A 19,542-nucleotide genomic window follows, 5' to 3' on the forward strand; every position below is an offset into this window, starting at 1 on the left:
GCTGTTGTGTTCTTAAATCCCCTTTCCCAGCTTCCATCTCTGCTCCATCACCCCTTCCTGCCAATCCACACTTTTCCCCAAGAAAAGAAAAAAGGAAATCCCAGCTTTCATGAAGGGACAGATTCAGACAGCAAAGGGCAGGACAGCAAACCAGAAGAAGAGTGTGTCCTTTGTAGCCACAGAGTCTCCACAAGCCTCTCTTCAGTGGTAAATATCAAAACTCCTTCTTGCTGGGGATCATGGGGCTTGCAGTCAGTGATGCCCAGAGTGAGAATGATCCACTGAGGAGAGGCCTTGCGGAGTCTCTCTTCACACATTCTCCTGCTCCCTTCCCCAATGTAAGGATTTCTTTTTATCTTTTTATTGGATATATAAGGATCATTTTAAAGCTTTTGTTCAAATATTTGAAGAAAATTAATATATTATCCATTAAAATGGTTGCAAAGAACACTTCAGTGATGATTGTTTAAAAGGAATATTTATTTATAGAGCCATATAAACAACTCTAGTAACACATGCTATTTTGTTGAAAAGAAATGGCCTAAAATTTCAGCATTGCAGCTTCTTAGCTAAATTAAATGTATTTCATGTTAGTGGATTAAAATACAGAATATGTTTGCCTCATTTGAATTTTACCATGTCATTGCAGTTTGGTATGAAATTTAAAAATGCATGACTGACACTCTTTATGCCATTAAGATTTTTTTTTATTGGAAAAAAATTATTGCATGAAACTACATTCCCAGAAACAACTTGAATAATCTAAAAAGAAAAAGAAAAAAGCTGCATTGCATGTTCATTAGTGCAATTCACTTATCTACTGTATAATATAAAACACTTTTTACATAGAATACAAAACAAAATAACTAGTTTACAGATTATACTAGCCAGAGTATTATTCAGTTTAAATATAAATGAAACACTTTGAAAAAAATGAACCAAGTGTCATTTTAAATTTCTTTTCGTTCCTTTTCTTTCTTTTTTGCAGAACTGCATCACAAACAGATCTGTTCAGTAATTTACAGAGATTACTTAATAACAGGAAAATGATTATAGTTAATTGTGCGAGGGCTTGTCTGATCACTTTTCTCCCAAGAAAATATCAAGATTTCTAACCACCATGCGATGAGATTAACAGCATTAAACTGCATCTAGCAAAGGGTGCAAACATGTTTGGGAGATGTGATTTTTGACATTTGCAGGACAATAAGATCAACTGGAAGCTGAATGAACGCTGGATCTCCCTGAGGGTCACACTAGCTGCAGTGCAAGAGATCCATGATCATTAGAATTAAAATAACTGGATTGGGGCTGCAGTACCATAGGAGGGAGTACCATCACTATTTTCACAATTCAGGTTGCTTCCCCCTAGCTGCTATTTGCCCTGTGCAGGAAACATTTAAAACTAGCTTGGCTGGCGCAGAGCATCTGCACATTAGTAGATGGCTCTCCTCGCCCCCCGCCACAGCCCCCTCACCCCCAGAGACCTCTCCAATTTCCAGCGCGGTGGCAGCAGACTATTTCCCTCCCTGTACCGCCTCCTTGGGTCTCCCTCCTCCAGCACCCTCCTCCTCGTCTCCAGTTGTGGCGCCAGCTGCTCTGTTGGGCTCCTCTGGTTCCCTGGCCACCCCTGAGCTTCCCCTGCCTGCACTACCTCCACCGAGGCCTCCTCCTTCCATTGCCCTCCTGCCCCTGCTCCTGCTCCTCCTGCTCCTCCTCCTCCTCAGCTGCCCCACTGGGCTCCTCTGGTTTCCTGGCTGCCCCGAAGCTGCCCGCTTCAGCCTCCACCATCATGCTGCCCCAGCTGTCTCTTGCCTCGCATGCACATAGTGCTGCATGGGTGGGACTTGCCACGTACCACCTAAGGCAGATAGATAGATAGATAGATAGATAGATAGATAGATAGATAGATAGATAGATAGATAGATGAAACTGTGTGTGTGTTTGACTTCCCAAATGTCATGGGCTTAAACTGATGTTGACTCTTTAATAACTGCTTTTAACCTGACCACAGATCTCCTGGGTCTTGCCTATTGTACCCTAAGACAGACACAGTTCTGTGTGGATCTCACCACATGGTGACACTGAAAAACAATACCTTGTGTTTGAACAAAATTGACAGAGTAAATGCACTCTCCTATTCCCTTTTTTGGGTGATCACCATTAGCACCCAGAAGCAAATCGTTTTAGTAGGGGAAAATTGCAACTGATTTTAATGGAATTCCTTTTCAAATAAATATATTAAGTGTCAGACTAAAAAAAATATATGCAGGTATCCCAAAATAGCAGACATGATGGTCTGAATATGTTATGTTTTTGTGGAATTTTGGAATATACAGTACATTTCTCTTCAAGTGTCTGTTGTTTAATTCTCACAGAGTCAGACCATCCCAAATCCTTTCCCTTCACATTTCTTTTTAATGCATCAGAACCTGGATTTAGCTGCAAAAAGCAGTCCTGATCATTCTGATGCTAATAATAATATGGGTATAATATTACATTTAAAATCAACTTATGTAATCTTGCAAATAAATATTAAAACATTGCCTGCTCACCCAAGAAAACACCATTCTATTCACATTCATGAGAGTATGATGGATTTGGCAAAGCTGCTTGTGTTTACTCTTAGCACTAAAGCAACACTAGCCCAGATCTAGTGCTGATAGTGTTGTTATTTCCTTATGCATATTGTTTCCCTTAGCATCAAATTTTAGATTGTAAGCGCCTTGGTGCAGGGACCTGGTCTCTTATAGTTCGTAAAGCACCATGCATCTTGGTGGCACCAAAGAAAGAAATGAACAATGGATATGGGGATTGTTGTGCTACAGAAGAATTGCCTATTTGCTGCTTCTTTCCTTTGTACCAAGATGGTCACTGAAAAGTGTATAAAGTCAACAAATGTCCCAGAAAGGAGCCATGTTGAACCTTAACTTAAGTGGTTAAGAATGGGCACTGCTTTGTGACAAACTGAATATTCAGTCAATGATGAGATAATCAAATTAACATTCATCTGCTGTGTCAGCCAACCTTGATTTCCCTCACTATTTGTGACATGCTCTAGGTCTATAAGCCAATGTATCCTGAAAGGTATGCAATCCATTAAATGGGATTTTCCCTTCTATCTTGGTTTTGAAGCATCAGATGATGATGATGTTACTGTCTGAGATGACTAAAAGAATGATGTCTGCTCTATATCCCCCCCACTTCAGATATCCAACCTCTGGAACACAGTCAAGAATGATGCTGAAGTTCTTGACCTTGGAAAAACGGGTGAATTAAAGGATTGAGATGGATTGCAGAAGAGGCAGCTGCATTGAGCTGCGGAGCAAATAAGGTAGGGAGGAAGGCAGCGTGAGGCAGCGGGGGGATTGTCAGATGGGAAGAATGAATGGGGCTTGCTGAGACCAGATGGAACGGGTGTCCTGACAGTAGGGCTGCATGCATAGGCATGAAGGCTGGAGTGAAAGGTGACAGAGATATTGGAGCAAAATGGGATTGTGGAAACGGGTGGATATGGGTCACGGACAGGTGGCTGCTGTGAGGGTGCACTGCAGCAGAAAGGGCGAAACTCTGCAGGAGCGTCTGGTGGAGGGTGGCGACAGAGGCGTGTTGCTGAACAGGGAGAGGGTGAACTGCTGGGGAGGCAGAGAAGGCCGCTGGTCCTGTGGCGGGCAGTACCTTGAAATGCTTCGCCACAAGTTGTTTCTGCATATGCTGCTGGGCCTGCAGCTGAAGAAACCTATATTTATCAATCTCGTCCGGGGAAAACGTTATAGGCTGCTGTGTTAAAGGAGAGGAGATGCACTTACTGTACAGCTCAGTCTTGCTTTCTGTGTCATTGTGTTTATGCATAGGACTGTCAGAGTACGAGGACAGATTCCCTTCCACTTGATTCCAGTTTGCGCTTGCACTGTGTTCTTCTTTGGTCTCCATTGCATTTGGAACAAGGGGGTAGCTATTCAAAGGGAAAGCACCAGGAAAACCATTTGGTACTGGGTCACCGCTTGGTAGAAAGCATTGCTTTTCGTCGGTCAAGATACTGGAGTGCTCCTTTATTGCTGCATCCACTTCCACACTTGGGGCCTGATACCCAGTTCCTCTTTGAATTAAATCCTGAAGCAGGCAATTACTGTAGTTAGTGCTAGCTGTAAGAGTGCCATTCTTTATTACTGTAGCTACAGCTTTAGCTTTGTCTGCACTGCTTTCCACCGGGCTGGTTTCATTGTTCCACACACTGTTTGTATTAATGTTGAGGGCTTTCTCTGGCAAAAGGAACGCTGCTTCACTCTCCAGTGGAGATCCACATTTAATTCCAAGTGGACTATAGGGGAGATCTATCCTGCAAGCACTTGAAAAGCCTCCCATGTTCTGAAGCTGCTCCTGGTTTTTCTTTGATTTCACCTTCTCCAAAAGGAGCTTGGCAGTTAGAGACTTCTCCTGTCCCACCGATTCTCTTCCTAAGTGGTTGATGGAGCAAGTCCCCGCATGTTTTGATAGGCAACTTCCATCCTGGCAGTCTGAGCGTGCCGCGTCTGATTTTCCTGATTCAGCCTCGTAATTGCTTTTCATCTCCTCTTTGCGTTGGTTCCAGCTGTACATTGATTCTTTTGCAAGGGATCCTGAACGACTGCCTCTTGATCTGGTGCAACTCAATGATCTTTCGCTGCTTCCTGAATCTCGGATGGAAGAACCTTTGGAGCTGCTGTAGCTTCTGCTCCTGCTGTGTTTACAGAGCGGATGTCTATTTCTGCTCGGCTTTGATATGTCTCTTTGTAGTAAATGCCTATATCTTGAATGTCTTTGATATTTTACTGTCTGCCTCTGTGTACAGTTTCTAGATCTTTGACTTTTATTGTCGAAAAGGCAGTCCTCATCTGCATCATCGGAAGATGAAATGCAATTGTGCTTTTTGTGTTTACATTTCTGCCTTTCAACTGGTTTTTGCTTTCTTTTGCAGCAAAAAGCTAAATGACTTCTGCTGTGATCACTTGATCTGTGACTAGAGTAGCAGCTAATGTAACTAGTTGCACTGCTAACAGAGGTGTCAGAATAATTAGACTGTCTGTCAGTAGAGGACTTTTGCAAAGAAGAGAATTTCCAGCACCCAGCAAAGCTTGGCTTACCTTCATTTTCTACACACTTCTCAGGGGAACCGAAAGGATAACCAAGAATGGAGTCTTTTCCACTGTCACTTATGTCACTGCTACAGGTGGTGACCAAATCCGGATTGTTTTTTCTTTGGGAATACATGAACTCACACTGAACACATTTTTGCATTTTTGTCCTCGACACCAAGGGATAAATGCAGATGTTTTCCGTGACTTCGTCCCGTAAAGTTTTTTCACAGCTCTGCAAATGCTGCGCTAAAGATCTCACAGGAATGTTTCTATGGGGACTTGTTGCTCGGGTGCGATGCCTTTGCGAGCAGTCGAGCTGAGCAGGCACTTGAGGCAAGTTTTCATTCAACTCCTCAGAAATGTACTTTGGAGCACTTTGATTCGTTTCGTTCTCTGGGTCTGAATCCAAATTTGGCTGGGACCTTTTGAGGCTTAGAGCTCTTTTCTTCTTCTTTGGCTTCAAAGACTGATTATCTTGTTCATTGGACAGTTGCTTGTTTTCGGGTAGACCTGAGGCTTCGTTTCCATCTATGTCCATAGTTTTTGAGTGCTCTTTACAACTTCCTGTGTTGGCTTCATGATGCTCATTGTCTCTGTGGGATAAGGAGAGTTTAAAATCAAAATATAATGGATTGCAGCCATAGGAAATAGAAGGTTCTGTTTTTGTAAACAAAAGAAGTTCCGTGGGCCACCGCAAGGCAGTGCTGCCATCTTTACTCAGTACATGAAGGAAGGGCAAGGCTTTGGGCTTAATTTCGTGAACCAGCGCATCACCCCTCGGTGTTTCAGTATTTGCATTTGCGGCTTTTGAACTCTCAGAAGATCCGTTTGCTTTGAATATACAAGGACTGTAGTTTACCTCACACAAATGTCCTTGTTCAGGTGATTGCTGGGCTGATAACTCAAAGATGCGTTCTGCTAACAGGACGTCACTGTGCTTGTAAGTGTTTTGCTGCATGCTAACATTGCTCATTTGGTACTGAGATGGAACAATAGTTTCTGAGAATCTCTTAGACTCTCTCGGCTCTCTTCCTTGTTCCTTTCCACCAGGCGCGCTGGCACATTCTGGAGATTGTATTTTGTCTCTACAAAATGAAAGATGAGTTTCCACTTGCTCCCTGTAGGCATTCTGATCGTTTCCTTTCAGCGTTTTATTTTTTGCAGCCTGATTGCATGATGCAGTGCTGTCTGGGTGACCCTGAAGTGTGTTTAATCGTTTTTGTAGACTGGCTTTTCTCTCGTCACTCATATGTAGGCAAGCATTGCATTCCTTGGAAGTCTGTTTCACTGTATGCCTAGGTGACCCATTGCAGTCAAATGCTTCTTCCATGTTCTCACTGAAAACAGATGCTGATGATTCGAGCTTCAGATGGACTTTCCTAGAGAAGGAGAAAGACACTCCTGTCCGGTTACAGGCATCGGTGCTGCAGGAGACACGATTTCGGAGCAAACGGCATTTCTCTATGCAAGACTGGTTCTTGCTCAGCAGAAGCTCCTGTTGTTTCTCAGAAGTGCTGCTGGTGAGAATATGTCCTTCGGCTGTGCTCTTTTTTTTGCCTTTTTGAGCAAAGATCAGTTTTTCTTGGGACCGCTGCTGTTTCTCCACAACCACTTGGGGCATTTTCAGCACAGGTCTACATCCGGCAACACTAGAAATAAATAAGATAATAAAGTCACTTGATTTAAATCAGTGTTCAAAATGCTTAGCATATTTCATTGACAAGTCTTAGTATGAATTAGGAATTCATATTAGGAACAATATTTCATTGACAAGGCTTAGCATGAATAGCCATATTAGCGCCAATGATCTGTGGTATTCTGAGTCAGATCATTGGCCCATCTAGCTCAGTATTGTCTACATCAGGCCTGCTCAACTTAGGCTGCCCAGCTGTTTTTGGACTGCAACTTCCATAATCCCCTGCCACAGTGGCCAGTAACCAGGGATTATGGGAGTTGTAGGCCAACATCTGCAGAAGGGCTGAAGATGAGCAGCCCTGGCCTACACAGACTAGCAGTGGCTCTCCGGGGTTTCAGGCAGGAGTCTTTCCCAGCTCCATCTTGGAGATTCCAGAGAGTGAACCTAGGAATTCCTGCTCTTCCACTGAGCTCTGGCAATCACCCATCCAAATGCAAACCAAGGCAGATCCTGTTTAGCAAAGGGGACAATTCATGCTTGCTACCTTAAGTGGCGCAGCAGGGGAATGCTTGACTAACAAGCAGAACGTTGCTGGTTTGAATCTCCGCTGGTACTATATCGGGCAGCAGCGATATAGGAAGATGCTGAAAGGCATCATCTCATACTGTGCAGGAGGAGGAACAGTAAACGCCTCCTGTATTCAACCAAAGAAAACCACAAGGCTCTGTGGGCACCAGGAGTCAAAATCAACTTGATGGCACACTTTCCCACAATACCAGCTCTCCTCCTTGATGCTCTGAAGTCTAGCAGGGCCAATGATGCACTGCAAAGAATGCACTAGACATAAGTTGGGTGATCAGGCCTGAACACAAATTGGACTCTGCAACCCATTCCAGCGGTGTTGAAGGTAATGGACACTACATATTGCAGCAGGCTCATCACATCCTGGAATGAAATGGTAGATGCCACCTCCTCAGCATTTATGGCTTCCCAAAGACTATGCAGGATAGTGCCACTGAACTATAGATAACCAGTGGGGAAGGCATGCACAGAATAGGGGACCTCACCTATTCACTAAGGTATGCATGCACAGTTCTTCCTTTGGCATGGATCAAAGTTCAGGTTGCTGAATTTTCCCATCTCCATCAACACCTATGTCACAAGGGTGTGTGTATTAGGAGAGGAGAGCCGGTCTTGTGGTAGCAAGCATGACTTGTCCCCATAGCTAAGCAGGGTCTGCCCTGGTTGCATCTGAATGGGAGACTTGATGTGTGAGCACTGCAAGATATTCCCCTCAGGGGATGAAGCCGCTCTGGGAAGAGCAGAAGGTTCCAAGTTCCCTCCCTGGCTGCTCCAAGATAGGGCTGAGAGAGATTCCTGCCTGCAACCTTGGAAAAGCCGCTGCCAGTCTGTGAAGACAATTCTGAGCTAGATAGACCAATGGTCTGACTCAGTATATGGCAGTTTCCTATGTTCCTATGTTCCTATTTATTTATCTGCAGCATTCTATCCAACATTCTGAAAATACTCAAGGTTGCTGTCTGTGTGGGGCAAAGGATATTCCTTCCTGCATGAGCTCACTTAGAAGAGATCTATGCTAAAATGAAAGGGTTCTATCCAAAATTATTGTTTCTTCTGTTTGTGCTGGAGGGTCCGGTTTTCTGTTCATATTGATCACCCCTCCTGCTGTGCAGATTTGTTCCGGATGGTTGGAGGCTTCTCCACAACAGGATGGCATGTGGCACAGGGGTCTGCAGAAGAAAGGGGGATCAGTGAAGATAACCTGCTTCTTGTTATTGAAGTATCTTACGATATACCCTGGTATAATTGGGTGGATGGGTTCAAAGAACACAAGCCACCTAGCTCCTGGGAGATGCCTGGCTCACCCCTCCCTGGCCTCATTCCCAGCTGACTTTGTTGTCAGCTGGGTGTTTTTCTTCATTCTCTCCCAAAGAGAAAACAAAGCCAGCTGGGAGTCAGAGAGCCACATGGGCTCTTCTGGGTGCTCCCTGCATGTGACATCACACTCAGGGGTATGGCTGGCACGTGTGAGGGGCCACCGGGGACGGAGTGAACATGAACCCACTATCCCCTAGCTATGTTCCTGGATATATCTGAAGACTGTAGGGTGGCTGCATTCTAAAGAAAGTTATGAAACATTTCATGCCATGTAGAGCACATGTTTACAGGCGCAAAGCCAGAGCTTCGCATCTTGTCAAGATTGGGATTTGTCCAACCAGGGGTGTAGCTAGGGGAGAGGGGGCCCGTGTTCACCCCTCTCTCTGGTGGCCCCTCAGAGTGAGAGAGATAATGAAGAAAATTGGGAAGGGGTGGAGCTGGGGGGCCCTCAGGAGCTGGGGGGGGGGCGGGTTCTTTGAACCCATCTGCTCAATTATAGTTACACCCCTGTGTCCAACATTCCAGGCCTGGACATCCGGCCTGAGAGAAATGACACTGATAGATCATATCATGATACTGCAGTGGCCAATGCATGAAGTGAGAACTATTTAATTCCATTTATTTATTTATTGACTGACTGACTGGCTGATAGATTGTTAAATTTTTATACCACCTTTCATTAAAACAATCTCAAGGCAGTTTACACAACATTTAAAACAATATAAGACTATAAAACAGTTACAATATGAAATTGAAATATAAAAATACAAATCTAATGAAAAGTTTTAAAAACATACACAATAGGACCACAAAATACAGAGCAGCAGCAACAAAAACAACACTCATATAAAAGCCTGGATAAAAAGCCAAGATCTCACTTGCTTTCTAAAAACTCTGATAGAGTCTGAGGAGTGGATGCCCACTGGGAGAACATTCCATCCAATGTCTGGGGGCAGTAACTGAGAAGGCCCTGTCCTGTGTGCATGACAGCTGTGCAGAGGTGGAGCCACCATTGCGCTAAAGGGTTCAAAGAATCCGGGCTGCCACACTCAGGGGCCATGGCTCATGGCCCAGCCACACGCACTGCGTCTGACATCAGATGCAGGGGGGCATGGCATACTCACAAACAGAGCTGGGCACCCTGTTTTCAAGCATATTCTGCCCAGCACCACATTTGCAGCAATTTGACCGTGTTCCCGATCAGGCTGGGAATTCTGCCTGGGCGGAATATACTTGAAAACAAGGCATGCGGCTCCATTGGTGAGCATGCCACATCCCCCTGTGCCTGAGGCCAGAGGCAGGGGGTGTTGCTGGGGGCCCTGCAGCGGTGAGTTCAGTCGGGGCTGCCGGCAGCTTCCCTACGCTCCTGCAGCTGAGCCTCCCTCATTGTCCACACATGGAGCACAGCCTGCTCCAGTGACCTTGTCAAGCAGGCAGAAATCCTTCAGAGCAAGTGTTCCCTCAAGTATCCAGGGCCCAAACCATTAAGAGCTCTAAACCAAAGAAATTGGCAACCAATGTACCTCTTTCAAAAGGGGTGTAATATGTTTCCAGAGGGCAGCTCCGGATAAAATCCTAGCTGTTGCATTTTGCACTAGCTGCAGTTTCCAAATATTCTTCTTGAGAAGGAGACACAGCTGGTGCACTGGACAAAAGCACTCCTGGCTAGGGAGGAGCATGAGCGGCTCATGCAGGTGTGGGTGGGGCTGGGAGTTGTTTCCTTAAGAAGCAGGTCCTTACCTCCTCTGCTGCCCTGCCATTCTTCCAGGCTGCAGCACTGGTCCCTGCAGCCTGTGTACAAAGCATTGCGCATATATATATATATATATATATATATATATATATATATATATATGAGGGAGATCAGCCTGCATTGCATTGGCAGTGTGGCTGGATATATGCAAAGTAATGAAAATAAGGATTTCTAGACTAAGCAAAAAAAGAAAAGAAAAGAAAAGATTAAGATTTGTTTTTTCTTCTCCCAGCATTTTTATTACAAATTGCTAAAAGTATTAAATGAAGATCAATTTTAATCAGGTAAAATGCTCTCTTAATAAGGTTTTTTAAAATGGAGTTTAGCAGAAATAAAAAACTGGGGGCTGAAGATGTTTTTTGTTCTCCGCGTAACCCTCCCCCTCTTTCCAGCAATTTGAGGAGGGGTACAAAATGGTGTGAAAGTATCCAGAGGGTGAGGAATTAAGAAATGTTTCACCAGGAGTGGCTCGTCCTAAAGAACCGGGGGGGGGGGGTTTCCAAAGGAAGTGCAGCTGCCACCCCTTCCCAACAGCTCCATTTGCTCCTCTCTCTTCTACCCCACCCTAGCATTGATGAGAGCCGTCCTGCCTGCAGGATGGCCATTTGTCAGGTAGAGCTGCATGGGCTGTTTAATCATTGACCAGCTCTACCTGACGAATGACCTCTGCAGTAGGAATGTGCGAAACAGTTCGGGTACAAAATGATTTGTACCCGAATCTGGCTAATTTGGTTGATTTGTAGACAAAACAAATTACCCTTGTCCTCAATTGCCCAGATTTGGGTACAAAACAAATCACCCCCGATTCGGACCTGAAAAATTTTGAGATTTGGACCTCCATTTTGTGGCCAAAGTAGTTTGGGTGGTAATGCCCAATGGTGGAAGCTACCACCCAAACTTCAAAGAAATTGGGCAAAGAGGTGATTTTTAAAAAAGAATCTTTGAAGTTGGCTTCAAAGTGAAAGTTGAAGTCGAAGTTAAGTTTTTCCCCCCATAGGGAATAATGGGGATCTCAGCAACCTTATAGCTCCATGTCGGGGGCACCAGGGTGGCCGAAAGTGGGTTGTGGTGGGTGGTAGTGCCCAATGGGTGCAAGGAAACTACCACACAGCTTTCAAAGGAATTGGGGAAAAGGGTGATTTTTAAAGAATTTTTGAAGTTGGCATGTCTTGGTGGAAGATTTGGGGCAGAAGAGTGGGTTTGGGGGGCAGAAGAATGAGTCAGGTGGTAGTGGCCCAATGGGTACCTGCTACCACCGAAATGTCAAAGAATGTTTGAGATTTCAGCACCTGAAACAACGTGGGTTTGCAACAATCTATTTCAACTGCGCAGGCACGCTGGAGCGCCTCGCAGTTCTCAAGAGCCACAGTGCTGGGCGGACAGGCCCAGCAGTTGCTCCACCTGCTGCTACCCACTTGCTCACCTCCCACCTTGCCCATCACCGCCCATCACCACCCGCCACCGGGGGGCGGGGGAGAGACCTGCTCACCCTCCTGGCCACCACCCCTTGGCTGTGCACATGGTGGCTGAAATTATTAAAAAATATTGGAGGTTCAGCGTGGCAGGGCAGCAGTGGGGGTGGGGTGGCAGCAGGAGGCCCCCAAAGCAGGTTTTAGGGGGCTCATGGCATGGGGGAGTCTTCACAGCAGGAGTGGTCCCGGTGCCAAAATTACCTAGGTACACCACTGACAATGAGTGTACAGTGTACACAAGTACAATCATTCACATGTTATGTTGAATGCAGGTACAGAAGTACACTTCCTAGCTGTACATCTGTAACATTTGTAACAGTTGTACATTTGCTGTACATTTCAAATGACCCTGCATTTGAAGGGTCTGTATCCAGGTTCATTTTTAAAAGGAACACAGGTGCAGTCATTTACACAAACACATGTGCAAGTGTACAGACATCTGTATACTCGTACAGCATAATGTCTGAATTGGGCTAAGGAGACAAGGCAAATGTCCAAGTGATCCTTCCCCCATTCACCTCCCCCCCATTTTGAGTAGGGGCAATGCAGAGGTTGTGTTTTAGGGTTGTGCGTTTTGTTTTGTTTTCTGTTTTGTTTTTGGCACAAATCCGAACAACCCCCATTTTGTTCTTTGCTCGAAATTGCAAAATCCAATTTGCAAATCCGAAAAGTTTTGGATTTTAAAAAACGGCCCGGGGCAAAACTAGTGGGTGGGGGTGGTAGTACCCAATGGGTGGAAGCTACCACCCACATTTCAGAGGAACTGGGCAATGGGCTGGTTTTTGGTGAATTTTTGAAGTTTAAGATTTTCCCCATAGGGAATAATGGAGGCTTCAGCAAAAGTATAGCTTCATATTGCGGGGAAAGGGGTGGCCCAGAGCAGAGTTGGGTGGGTGGTAGTGCCCAGTGGGGATAAGGAAGCTGCCAGAATTATTTCAAAGGAATTGGGCAGAGGGCTGATTTGTAAATATTTAATGGAGTTTACACATCTTTAAAGTTCTTCCCCATAGGGAATGATGGAGGTTTCAGCAGCCCCATAACTGCACTTGGGGGGCACTGGGGTGGCCCAGAGTGAGTGGTGGTGTAGAGCATCGAGGGTGCCAACCACCCCCATGGGTTGCTAACCCATGGGGTACTGGGTTCTGTTGTTTCTGAGATGTTTTGAGTGTAGATTCTCTGGTAGCATATGAGAGTAGATTCATGGTTTGTTGTTGAAAATATCATATGCTACCAGAGAATATACACTCAGAACACCTCAGCAACAACAAAACCCAGCACCCCATGGGTTAGCAACGCATGGGGCTTGCTGGCACCCAATGTGCACTACAACACCACTCGCTCCCGGCCACCCCAGTGTGCCCCCCCGGTGGAATTATGGGTCTGCTGAAATCTCCATTATTCCCTATGGGGGAAAACCTTAAAGATGCGTAAATTCCAACAATTCCTAAGCAATCAGCCCTTTGCCCTATTCCTTTGGAATCTGGGTTGTGGCAGGCACCCCTTGGGGCACTACAACCCAACCCACTGTTTTGCCCCTCAGGCCTCCTTTCTGCCCCAAATCTGCCTCAAAGACATGTAAACTTCAGAAAATCTTTAAAAATCAGCCCTTTCTCCAATTCCTTTGGAATCTGGGTGGCAGCAGGCACCCATTGGGGCGCTACCACCTGGCCCACTCTTCTGCCCCCAAAGCCCCCTTTCTGCCCTGAATCCACCCCAAATAACATCACACATCAACAACAACAGCAGAGCTTTGCAAAGAACCAGGCAGATTTCCAAAGGTCCTGCACATCCACCTCCACCCCCCCCCCCGAAATGCAATTGATCTACACACAATGGTGTGAAACATCAACAATGAATTGCACACTGCCCCACTGGCCAATGAGGGTAAATTTTACCCTTAAATTTCCTTTAAAGGAATAAGGAGGCAATTGCCAGCAGATCAGTCCATGCTTTCGCTGGCCAATCTGCAGGCTGGAAGGACCAGAAATTCAAACACATGTCAAAACTCAAAATGGAGACTGAAGGAGAAAGACTTTTTGCGATTTCAAAATGGAGTTCCAAAACAGCCGAAACAACAAAACGTTTTGTATCTGAAACAGGGATGTTTTGTTTTGGCTACAAAATGTTCTGTTTTGAGCATTGGGTGTTTTGTTTCAGTTACAAAACAGCCGAAATGGCCTGTTTTGGGCACAAAACGTTTTGTATCCAAAACAAAACGCACATCCCTATTGTGTTTGCCCTCAGTGATTTTCCTACATAGCCTCCATAAAAAATATCTGACCCTGAAAACTGAGCATCACACTATTAAAAACTATTCTATTAGATAAGATTAGAGGGCAGATAAAAACACCCACCTTCAAATGTCATGGACTTAATTCAGGACTTCTAGTTGTTATGAGTTGCACAGCAAAAATGTTTGACATCAAGGATAAAGTGAAAAAATGGTTTGCAAAGCATGTGATTATCATCTGTGCATTACATAAAGCAGGAGAAAAGTTAGAGAGATTTCTTCTGGGACTACTAGGAAATGGTGGGGAGGCGAAGGAGATTAACATGTAATATGAGTTCCAAGTACTTACCATTCTGACTGCTTCCGCAGCTCAGCCAGCTGATGAAGTCGCTTGAGTGCTTTTTCCTGTTTCTTCTCATCTTTCCAGGACTTTGAAGCCACATTCCGTGCAAATTCCCTTTGTTTCAGCTCCTTCAGTCTCTGGGTGGGAGAAGTACAAAAGAAAGAATACAAGATGATGCACCTCTTCTTAGCACATTTGTGCATTTCTCTTCCTACACACTACCAGACAAGATGCAAGAAGCAACACTGATAAGGTGCAATTATAATTTAATAAGTAATGCCTAGTGAGTTTGGGTATCCTCATCAGGGGAATGTACTCAATGCAAAATTGTCTCTCCTTCTAATATACTGAATGTAGCGGAGTGTTGTGTACAAATAGACATGCACGTACCCACAAAAACACCCTAAAAAACCAGACATAATGAAAAAACCAAAAGCAATAAGGGGGCATTTGCAGGTTTAGGAGGGAGGTTGTGCACATCTGAGGTTTTTGGCATTTTCCTTTCTTCAGCTGGCCTATGGAGCTGTAAAACCACATTTTTCAATTGTTCAAGGAGCCTGTGCAAGAACTGCTTATGCAAAAACTACCATTGATGCTTGTATATCATTTTCTGTTGAACATGTTGCAGGTCATCATTAATGGCATGGACACTAGCCAATAGGTTGCAGCTTCAGAAAAATCTATGAATTCCAGAGCCATGCCATTTGGGGACCAAAAAGGAAATTTTAGAGGGGGGAAAGGTGAGGCTGTTCACCCAACCAAAAACTGGGTAGGTCATGTGTCCTACCCAGGTTTGGGAGCTGTGCATGCTCCCAATTTTCAGTTGTGTGGCAGCCGACAAGTAGGTAGGTGGAGGGAGAAGTGATTGAAGCTATTCTCATGATCACTGAAAAGCAGGCTAAGGGAGTTTAGCTCATTTTCCAGGGATCGTGGAAACCACCGGCAAGCCCGGTGCTCCCAAGGTGGCTAGCCTGCCTAATTACGTCTCTTTTTATACGAGGTTAATGGAGTGAGCACTCTGTTAGCCTTGTCTTTTTGCTCGTGTGTTGCCGCAGTGCGCAGCAACACATGAGTAGACCCCCAACCGGGAGGCTGCAAGCAACCTCCTGGGCTCAGGGGTCTCTCCAGGATGCCTCCTGCACTCCGCACGGCCCCTGATCCCTGCAGCCCCCGCCAGCTCCGTGGCAGAGCTGGCAAACTCACAATTGCCAAAATGCGGTTAGTGGAGCACTTACTCGGCTAACCTCATTTGGGGGGGGGGGTAACTAAGTGGGCTAACCGCCAGGAGCCCCACATCTCCCCGCGGTTCTCACACCTGCTCGAAAGCAGGCTGGGCTCCCTTAGCCCGCTTCTGAGCGGTTGTGTGAATAGCCTCATGGTTTTCATGCCAAAGGTCCTAGCAATCCATGGCAGGTTAAGTTTAAATGGGTTGCAGATAGTGAGGCTATGCAAGGCCTTCATTTGAGGCCTTGGAAAGTAACTGGCATTCAGAGTAAACCATGCTGCACTAGACAGACCAATGGTTTGACTCCGGATATGGCAGCGTCATCTGTTCACATATATGTTTAGAGAGCACGATCCTCATACCAAACAGGGGGAAGATGTACAAGCAGCTCTGTATTGGCTTCTGCCTTTACATCCAAATTAAATGTGGCTAAACAATAAGTTCTGTTAAGACAAATAAAAGGCAATGCTCGATGATAAGTATTTACAAGGTTGCACTCAGAAGCCTATGATAAAACACCACCCATGAAATAAATTGTATACCCTAAGCGCTAGTTGCATAAACCTCTGAACCTTTCTCACAACAACAACAAACACCCACTGAATGGGCATCTTTAAAACAGAGATGCTGAGCACAAAATAGACAATGGTAGCATTTGTATGGCTGATTGTGCGAAGATGCTAGCTCACTTTTCATCCTAACAGGGCTTGCTGAACAATATCAAACTAACTGTGCACATACATAAGGGCGCTCAACCAAGATAGTGAGCTGGGGAATTAACATATATTTAAATGTGCAATTACATTTTTTCATGCCATTAGGTACCTAACTGGCTGGCTAAACGTAGGCACATGTGCCAAATTATGATTTATTTTTTTAGCGTTCCAGTGCTTTGTTCTTTAACTCCTATAAATAACAATGCAGCCTGCTCGGATGAGCTGTTGTGCTCGGATATCTGCAGCCTGCTCGGATGAGCTGTTGTGCTAAGAACAAGGCCCACAAAATGGGGTGCGAGGGCTGCCAGACCAGCACAACCTGTGGCATCATACTGGCATCATGAAGACCACCCAGGGGATTGTGGTGGAGGTGCAGTGGCCCAGCACCGTGCTTGAACTGGAAACATGACCACATAAGTCACAGCACTGGGGTGCAAAAAGGATTAAACCATCTTAAACAAGGCAGGGAAGTGAGTTGACCAAATAGGAGTGCGGGAAGGACCAGACATGAATCACTTCTGTAGCATCCAAAAGACCTTGTGCATATTATGGTGGTGCTTTGATACATTTGCAAGCAACTTGGCATGCTGATGAATTTGAATGTATGGAGCATCTCCATGCCAAGAATTCCTTTCCTAAGCAGATCCTCTTATTAGTTGTGGCAACTAGGCTGCTGACTTGAACCATGGAGAGGAGAGCTGGCCTAAGGACAGGAGGTCTTGTGTTAGCAAGCATGATTTGTCTCATTAGCTGAGTCTGCCCTGGTTGCATATGAAGGGGAGATTAGAAGTGTGAGCACTGTAAGAGATTCCCCTCAGGGGATGGAGCTGCTCTGGGAAGAGCAGAAGGTTCCAAGTTCCCTCCCTGGCTTCTCCAAGATAGGGCTGAGAGAGAGTCCTGCCTGCAACCTTGGAGAAGCCGCTGCCAGTCTGTGAAGACAATACTGAGCTAGATAGACCAATGGTCTGACTCAGTATACGGCAGTTTCCTATGTTCCTAACTGCCTCAGGTTTTCCATAAGAACAGCCCTGCTGGATCAGGCCCAGGTCATGGCTTTAAAGTTGCAAGGAAGGAAGTTGCTTCACTCCAGTTCTCCTTCTGCTGGGCCTGACTTTTTGGTCCCTGACATCTCCCTGGAGGACCCAAGTCTTCCCTCTGACTTGTCCTCCACCTCACTGGCCACTTCTGTCTTTAATGGAAGAACAGCATCCACAGTCTCTCCAAATCTCACCATTACGGCTCTACAGTTGTACTTCATTATCCGTGGTGCTTCTGATCCCGCATAATACCACTGGTGATGAAACCGCAGAGAATGATGCATTGAGTCTATGGGATTGTGGGGGTTAGGTTCCCAGACTCAACACACATACCTCCACAAGAAAAACCAGCCAAAAGTGTGAAAATGGACCAATTAAACTGCCCTACCATGCTTTGCAGGCCTTCAGGAGTTCAAGGATGCCCCCGTCTCAAAATCCCTGAAATTCTGTGGAAAATTGTGGGATTGGGGTTTTAAAACAACAACAACAAATGAGTCATTAAAATGGCTCTCCCTCACAAAATGGCAGCCAGAAATTACCTCTGAGGTAATTTCCGGCCACCCCAACCCGTGAATATGCGGAGTAAATCCTTTAATGGCAGTTTATTCCACGTATGCCGAGGTTGCGACCCGACCGCAGGTACATGAAACCGTGGATGCTGGAGCCGCATATAGTGAGATACACCTGTATTTCTGTATTAAAGTATGAGGTCATTCTCATCACTAGCCCTACCTGGGTAGGGCAATACTAGCCTGGGTGGGGCTGGTCGTGAGAAGGTCCGGGAATGCTCCTGATCCTGATGTTCTGCTGTCAGATAGCCCAGGTTTGAAACTGTTGTGGCCTTGTTGTTTACTCTCTGAAAGGGCTACTTGCCTATCCAGTGATAACTGAAAGCTTGGGAAACACAACCAGTTAAGCAAGATTTGTTCTACCATTAAATGCCCCTTCCCTATGGGTGAGTCAACAACCAGATGCTGCATAAACTCGGTTTAGGCTTAGCTGAGAACTGGCATTTAGATTGGAATTTGCAAGACTGGATAGAGAATGAAGGTATTTGGGGTGATGAACAGGCTGGTTTTAGAACAGGGCATTCAACCATGGACCATGCCCTGGTATTATGCCCTCTGGTTGAGAAATATCTAAGAAATATCGAACAAATCTAAGCCCTCCTTGTATGTGGCCTTTATAGATTAAAAAGCAGCCTTTGATTCAATCTCAAGGATAAACCTCTGGGGAAACTCAGAAACACTAATTTTGATAGGCATTTACTTTTTCTCATACAGAAGCTCTATGAGAACATCAGTGTAAGAGTGAGATGTAACACTCAAATCTCACTTTCCCATGTAATAACTACTAGTAAAGGAGTTAAACAAGGGTGCATTTTGGCACTCTCCCTGTTTAATCTTTACATAAATACCTTAGCTAATAATCTCTCCGATCCAGCGCAACATCCCCCATCTATTTCGGGCGCAGCTATCCTAATCCTGCTGTATGCAGATGACACTGCTATCATCTTACGAACTCCAGTAGGCCTTAGGAGAGTGCTTAGGCTCTTGGATACTTACTGCAAGGACAATCACTTGGTAATTAAGAGACCTACAAGATTTAACTGGCATATAGAAGGTTATTGTATAGAGCAGGTCAATAGTTTTAAATATCTGGGTGTGATTTTCCATGCCACTGAATCATGGAAGGCCCACATGGGCTCTGTTGTCCAACAGGCTCAAAGGAGCGCTTCAACAGCATTAAGATTTTTTTCGCTCCGAAGATGGAGAGGTTATCCCTGCAGCATTAAAGCTATTTGTGGCTAAATCATTGGCCCAACTGCTATATGATGCATAATTGTGCCCCTACCCTAATTATAGGACATTGGAGATCATCCAATCTATGTTTATTAGAGAAGTATTTAGGGCCCCTCGATGTATCTCCACTGCAGTGTTGAGGTTGGAAACGGGCCTCCAGAGGTTGGAAACAAAAGCATGGATTTTAATCCTCAGTTATTGGTTTAGGATTCATTTCTCCCCTCTGGGACTGATCCCTCTTATGTTGGCTGATAGGTTTCAATCTACCTGGACATGATCACTATTGAGCAAACTGTCATCACTTGGCCTTTC

General features: G+C 45.2%; 1 protein-coding gene across 2 annotated transcripts in view; it reads right to left on the bottom strand.

The window, feature by feature from the left end:
* Positions 1-470: 470 nt before the first annotated feature.
* The window catches only part of ZNF804B (zinc finger protein 804B), a 372,477-nt gene continuing 353,405 nt past the window's right edge, over positions 471-19,542 (bottom strand). For both annotated transcript variants that reach the window (XM_053265959.1, XM_053265961.1), the window contains exons 3-4: positions 14,457-14,587; positions 471-6,766 (exon numbers count right to left, since the gene is read on the bottom strand). In XM_053265959.1, the coding sequence (XP_053121934.1) occupies positions 3,232-6,766; positions 14,457-14,587 (3,666 nt within the window). In that variant the 3' untranslated portion in view covers positions 471-3,231. The remainder of the gene's footprint in view (positions 6,767-14,456; positions 14,588-19,542) is intronic.

Source organism: Hemicordylus capensis, chromosome 6, assembly GCF_027244095.1.
Source record: "Hemicordylus capensis ecotype Gifberg chromosome 6, rHemCap1.1.pri, whole genome shotgun sequence".
Classification (NCBI taxonomy): domain Eukaryota; kingdom Metazoa; phylum Chordata; class Lepidosauria; order Squamata; family Cordylidae; genus Hemicordylus; species Hemicordylus capensis.